Genomic DNA, 7,275 nt, shown 5'->3' on the forward strand with positions numbered 1-7,275 from the left:
GTGGCACTGGTGGTTAGGGATGGGGCTCTATCTCAGGTGTTCATAGGAGGGTCATGTAGCATCCTGTGTTAGCTTGGGTCTCCTGCATGGATCTACAGCTTTTACTATGAGTCATGGAGCAATCCACGCAGCTGTGGGTCTTTTCCAGAGTTAGATCCAGTCCCTCCCCTGGGTCCAAAGGTTCTGCTGAGCCACTGCATAATGTGGACCTTTAATAGTCCTTACCCCATTTCAGGATTGGTTCCTAACCTGGGTCTTCTGCTTCTGCTAAGGCCTCTGCAAGATGCGGGACCTTTCCTGTACTAAACTAGACCTCAAATCTGGTCCTCAGCCTGGGTCTGCTGCTTCTGCTGAAGCAGCACTGCTGGATGTGAAACTTGCCAAGGGCCAACAGGCTTTACCCCAATTCAGGAGTGCTCAACACCCTGGAGCTATCAAGGTTTTGGCTTTGTTTGTTTGTTTTCTATTTTTTTTTTGGTTTTCAAAGACAGGGTTTCTCTGTGTAGCCCTGGCTGTCCTGGAGCTCACTCTGTAGACCAGGCTGGCCTCGAACTCAGAAATCCGCCTGCCTCTGCCTCCCAAGTGCTGGGATTAAAGGCGTGTGCCACTACAGCCTGGCCTGTTTGTTTTCTTTTAAACTGCAGAGCCATTTCTCCAATTCCTGAAGGCACTTTGGAAACCATACATTTAAATCATTTACTTTAGGCAAGGTTGGTTAGTTTTTAATTTTTTTTTTTTAGTACTGTTCAGACTATAAACATATGTTGTATGTTTTCCCTGCTGATCTATTCATCTTTGGAGGTAACTCCAGTTCTTTCTATGTAGTGAAGAGCAGTTATTGAGCATCGAGGGTAGTGTTCTGTGAGGTGTAGCTAGTGTTTCGGTATTAAAGTAATGGAGTGTGGGGAGTTTTTTTTTTTTTTAAATAAAGATTGATACAAATCTTTTCCATTTTAAAATTATATTATTGCCTGTGCTTCCTTGAGCAGGAGAGACAGATATGCTGCTAGAGCCTGTTCCAAACTTAGATTGTCCAAAAAATAAGTGAGTTAAGAAGAAAGATAGAAGTACAGTCTCTCCGTGTTACCTGGGCTAGAAAGAATGGGACCAAGAGGGACAAGCTCCTATTTTACCCAAAGATCAGTTAAATACAGACTGCACAGAAGGATCCCATTAACTAGGCATGCCCGTTAACTAGGTTTGGGATTCAGGATATGGTTAAATCTGATGGATATGTGGAAAGTAGTGTCAGGAATCCTGGGAGTGTGCTGTAAACATTGGCTACTTCAGCGACCATGCTGGCCAATCACACTGGTTCTCCATTGTATACAGCCCAGGGAGGCACAGGCAGAGCCTATTGAAGTTGCTAGTCTGACATGGAGTGTCTAGAAAATTAATTGTATTTCCTATGTTTTGGGCAATAGGAACTGAATGGAAGCAGTACATTTTATTGTATGCTGGGAGTGAATGTTCTTTACATGGTCACGAAGTGTGTACCTATCAAATTTATATCTATAAATCAAATTTATAGAAAACTCATGTCCACCCTAGACAACTTAAGATTGGTTTGTTTTTTATATATTTTCCTAATTAGGCTTTTACATTTCTTTTCTTATACTACCCAGAAATTTGGAACTAGTGTAGATAGACCATATCCAAATCATCATGGGGGACAGCAAAGCCATGGCTTATCAGTTACAGGGAAGATAATTCAAAAGCTAAAAATATATTTTGATTCATTCTCATGAAATACTTGAGTCTAATATAGCTAAAGGATTAGAGCACAAATATATAGAAAATATACACTAATAATTGAAAACATTAGAAGATTATGTATTTGTCTATATTCTCAATCAATACACTTGGAAGATATATTTTGTTTTGCAAGTCACACATTTTATTACAAATTTATTTTGTGCCCAGTAGAAAAGCAAATTCTGAATCTATTTACAAGCACTATGTATTTACATATATTATGTACAATTAATGCATTTAGAGAAAATTGGCAGAGAAACAATATGTTTGGGAGAATATGACACTGTACATGGTTTATTATCATGTTCTTTAATGTCACTGTATCTTTCCTGTAGTAATAAATACAATTCTATATGTACACATCTTATAAAACATCTCATAAATGTATTTTTAAAAAATTCCACATTAAAACATCTGGTCAAAATAAAACATGCTTATATAAAAATAAATCTACCTATTAGCCTTTTGGTTTGGGTGCAACAAAGCTAATGTAGGATCACAGAAGTTAAAAATAAGCCTTCTGCTTTTCAAATTTAATAGTTTGTCTTGAAACATCTAACACCCGTGTTACTATGGAATAAGCAGAGAAGTAATGTTCTTCATATCAAGTGGTTGATCCAAAAAAAGACACAGCTAAAACCAAGCTAAATACACAGAATACTACTTTGCCCAGTTTCTGTTGAGTCCAAAGCATGGTGAGGCATTGTTGCTAGAACTACCAGAGATGGGTGTGTGAAGTTACACAGCGGACTGACAGACTTACGCTCTGCATTTGAGCATCTTAAAATGCACAGCCGTTTGAGACAATGATGAACATCTTGCCAAAAACATGCTCCCACTCAGAAATAAATACAGATCCTATGATTTCATACTGTCTTTTGTAGGTATGCCCACTGCTGGCAATAAACTTTGTGAGCTTTATACTCCAGGATTTTAAAAGATGAATCAGAATAATCAGTTTACCTATATAGAGTTGCTCTAGGAACCATTTATTATTCCTTTCCAAAAACTTGTAACCAGTTTTATTTCATTGAGTGCTTTTCTATAGAACCCAGTATCTTAAATTTATGTACGAATTAAAAATGTCTCATATTATCAATCCAAGAAACTGGTGTCTTGGAAGGACCCTGTCAGACAAAAGGCAAAAAGACACACAACAATCTCTGTGTAGCCATCAAAATGAAACTCTGTGGGCAATGGAGCCTGTTAAAAATCCTTATTTTTCCTTAAAACTCTAGCCTTTTTTTAAAAAAAGGAATTTGTGGATTTAAGTACTCCCATTGAGTCATCCAGTGAATCTTCCCACTACAGGTGACTATGCTGGTGAATTTGAAGAGAATACAATTAAAACCAGAGAGTTTGTTTTGTTTGTTTGGTTTTTTTGAAGAGCATTTCAGTCTGCTTTTCTCATCTGGGTTCATCTAAGTGACTTGATGCACTTAGCTGAACTTACTTCTTAGCTGAACAAAAGATACAAGCAGTGTTTAGACTGATTATCGCTCTCTGGCTCTAAGGTATCAGTGTTTTCCACGCTAATTTAGAGATGTTTGCTTGTGTTTTAAGCTGGGTTTCAGCTCAGCTTTTCTTAGCTACTGCTCCGATATAAATCGTCTCTCAGGTTTCCAATTCTTAAAAAAAAAACGTTCCTCTCTCATAGTAACTAGAGACACGGGACAAATGCAACTGAAGAGAGATGACAGCTTTCAGTCATTGGGTAAGCTGGCAATGACCCGGAATTGGAAGGCAAGTCATAGGCTATGCTGGCATGGGTAAAGGATACTAAGGCTTGGGTTGAGTCACAGGACCGTTTCTCAACATCGTCCGAGTTAATGGACAGCAGACTTGGTCGTTTCGATCTCGTCCAAAACCGGGTTTGCTTTCCCAGGCTGCCCATATCCTCCTTAAAATGGGGATTGAAGACAATGTAGAGAAGCGGGTTGAGACAGGCAGGAAGTGGGACAATCACTAGAAGTATAAATTTAATGACGTCAGGGCTGATAAATGTGAGGTTTAGCAAAGAGGAGAAGGATAAGAAAGCCACGGGGCAGTAAAGGATGCAGTTGGTGAAGAGCAACAGAGCAATGTGCTTCACCATAGAACAATCCCAAAGGTTCTCCAGCTCTCCTTTCTCCAAACTGCAGTAGAGCTTTGTGTAGGCAATGGTCATTATGAGGAAGCAGAGAGAGTTGAGCAACACAAGAGCCACCATGTAGCCCGTGGTGCTGGGCTCCCCAAAGGGCAAGGGCAGGCAGAGAGGAGAGGCGTTGTACTTACTGCCTCCTAGCAAGGGGACTGTGGCAATGGTCAGGGCCAACAGGACACACAGCAAAATGATGGCTTTCAGGCTAGAAGGGGGAGTTTTCACTTCAAACTTTGAAGAGCACCTGACAGAAAAACCACGTTCCAGCGCTGCCAGCGTGAGCAGGAAGATCGACGATTCGGAAGCAAAAATGGACAAGAAGCCAACGATTTGGCAGCCAATTCCATCTTCCCACCACGCACCGTGTTGAGCAAAACGGCCAAAAGTGAACGTATCCACGACAGCCAGCACAGCACTGGAGACCCCCATGAGTGTGTCCACTACCGCTATTACTCCAATTAGCAGCTTTATGGGAGAGATGTACAGAGGGCTTCTGAACACGGTCAAAGCCACCAAGGCATTGCAGGAAAGCGCCAGTACTGCCGTGGTCCACACCCCGATTCGGATCAGCCAGCTCCCAAATAGGTGCTCACAGGGCTTGAAGGGACCTGAGAGGGGGAAGGAAGAGAGAGAGCTTGTGTCAGATTGGGCTGACAGATGTAGCAAACTTGCCAAGAGACAGAGGTCAGTAACCTTAGCCAGTGTTAACCACAGTGCCCGAGTGCCTTGCTCCTCTTTCTTACACCAGTGGGAAGATCGCCTTGGAGATTCCGGAGCACGGACCCATTGATGCCCTAGGTTCTTGTGTTTCCAGAGGATGTATAGAAAAATAAAAATGGGAAACTTCCATCCCAAGACATTGCAGTGTGGGCAACGTGAAAAGCTGGATCTCCTGGGTTTCTCACTAAGACCTTCTGAATGACTTCTATGGCTCCACAGCCCAAGAAAGAGAGACTCGTGGGGAAAGAGGCCGCAGGAGACACCGTGCAGGACAGCAGGAATGTGCCGTTCATGGACATCTTAGGGAGCAAGGAACACATTTATTGGGAATAAATTATTAATCAGTGCCTTTCCCCACTAAATTACTACCGTTCCTCCCCCAGGAACAGGACAGTTTAATGAAGTGAATACTTTAAAATTCATCCAGATTCTATTTGTTTTCATGTGATTTTGTTTTGGTTTGTTTGTTGCTTTTTTTTTTTTTTTTTTTTTTTTTTTTTTTTTTTTTTTTTTAAGACAGGCACTCTCTACATAGCTCTGGCTGCCCTGGTACTGTGTAGACCAGGCTAGCTTTGAACTTTATGAGACCTGTCTGTCTCTGCCTCCCCAGTCTAGGGTAGGGTCTAAAGGCACTCATCATCACACTCAGCAAGGGCAGAGTCCTAAGCATATTAAACAAGCACTTTATTCTTGGGCTAAATTCCTAGTCCCTAAATGGTTATTTATAAAGCAGATCTAAATTATTTAAAATGTACTGATTGGAGGTGAGAATGGGTGGGTGGGTTGGTGGGTGAGCACCTCATAGAGGCAGGGAGGAGGGAGGATGGGGAGTTTTCAGAGGAGAAACCGGGAAGGGGAACAACATTTGAAATGTAAAAAATAAAATAAAATGACCAATAAAAAATAAAGTATATAATTTATTAAAAAGGAAAAAATAAAATTCAAAGTATCAATATTAATACATTTGCAAGATTACCTTATCAAAAATGTATTGATTATGTAAAGCAAGGCTAGGGGATACCATTCCATGCTGAGTAGTAATACTGCTTTTTCAATCCTCCACACCTCTGAGTACATGCTAACTCTTTAGTTTGTATTAGCTTGAGTCAACAATTCTCCACAAAAGTTCTATTTGTGAGTGGAGGATGACTCTAGGGGGTCAAAGCTTATTTGTATTTTACAAGTTCTGATTGTCAGACACAGTGAGGAGCCACATGTCAGCAGAGATTTCACTTCTGAGATATAACTACCGTGGTCAAACACCTCAGAGTTCAAGGGATCCTTGATACCAAGGTAGTTCTGGTGTCTCTCTCACCTGGCGAAGGCGAGCACTGTACTGAGTGAAGGGCCTTCAGGTCTTCCTCAAAGTCAAGTAGGAAATCTTCAAGGTCCCTCTCATCTGGAGGAACGAGAAACGCTGGAATGGTTAGTCTGTCTCTGTGCCAGAAGCCTCCTGTAGAGAGTTGGGTTGCCCTCAAGACATGAATTGTCACAAAGAGAAATGCAGGTCAGTTAGAGAGTTCCTTGTTGATGTTCTCTTCCATCAACTCTGGCTGCACTTGCAGCAGAATAGGAGGTAAGGAGGAATGTTCCCATTCTCTCTAGGATAAAATACCCAAGCCTGCTGATTCTGCTGGGCTCTGGAGCTTGTGATGGCCTTAAATTTCCCAGCGCAGGAAGCACACTTTATCCAGTTCTCTGGAGACTGGGGATGTTCTGTAGTGGTGGATTATTTGCCTAGCATGCTCACAGGCCCAGCTTTGATCTCCAGCACCCCTCAGAAACTCGGAAAGAGAAGTGGCTCCCTTTTTTTTTTTTTAACACTACATTAGCTACAGTGGGAATGTTCTAGGTTATTTTCTCTGACTGCAAGACGAAAAATCAGTTTCTTTCCTTGGGGGATACTGCATTACAAAAGACAAAGTAGTGGTGAGGTGCATGATTTAGAAAACTATGCAAAAAAAGTTGTAATTTGATATACTTTTCCTAATGATGCACATATTCTTGGCTTTGTGTGAGACTTGGAAATCAATATTCTCTCTCACACATACACTCTGTGTTTGTGTATTTGTGTGTACACATGATCATGTAACACTCAGAAGAATACTTGAAAAGTATGGAAATATTGATAGAGTGATTGCCTTTGAGCACTGTGTGTGCTGAGGAAGACCTAAGTAGAAATAAAAATGCCAAGAATTTACCCATGGATGTCACAGGTATGGGTAACTTGTCTTCTTTATCTCCTGAGACAGGGTCTTTCACTGAACCCAGAAGCCACCCATTCAGCTGGGCTGGCTGCTCCTGAAACGCTAGTTATTTCTCTATTTGTGTCTCACAACACTAAGATCACAGGGGCTAGCCACCACAGCCCACTTCATTATTGTTGTTATTTAATGCGGACGTTGGAGGTCTGAACTCCCATCACCAAGCTTATGCACCAGGCCCTTGACTAACTTGCCCCCTAACCCCTGCTCTGGCGTCAGTAATTTGTCAAAACCTTCTGTGTCATCCTAACACATGGCTGAAGGCTGAGAATCAACAATCTTGAAAATAAACTCCCTGAAGGACATTAACGTTATTATGTAGTCCCAGGGGCTGATGGAGTGTCTGGAAGATAACGGGCTCTATGTTTTTAAATTTTAAAGGTTTTTTTTTTTTTT

At 41.4% G+C, this 7,275-nt stretch overlaps 1 protein-coding gene across 1 annotated transcript in view; it reads right to left on the reverse strand.

Annotated features, from left to right (window-relative positions):
• Positions 1-1,824: 1,824 nt before the first annotated feature.
• Lgr5 (leucine rich repeat containing G protein-coupled receptor 5) overlaps positions 1,825-7,275 on the reverse strand; it is a 132,776-nt gene continuing 127,325 nt past the window's right edge. Inside the window, exons 17-18 of the mRNA XM_031349506.1 lie at positions 5,931-6,014; positions 1,825-4,503 (exon numbers count right to left, since the gene is read on the reverse strand). Coding sequence (XP_031205366.1) covers positions 3,416-4,503; positions 5,931-6,014 — 1,172 coding nt within the window. The 3' untranslated portion in view covers positions 1,825-3,415. The remainder of the gene's footprint in view (positions 4,504-5,930; positions 6,015-7,275) is intronic.

Source organism: Mastomys coucha, unplaced genomic scaffold (assembly GCF_008632895.1).
Source record: "Mastomys coucha isolate ucsf_1 unplaced genomic scaffold, UCSF_Mcou_1 pScaffold4, whole genome shotgun sequence".
Lineage (NCBI taxonomy): Eukaryota > Metazoa > Chordata > Mammalia > Rodentia > Muridae > Mastomys > Mastomys coucha.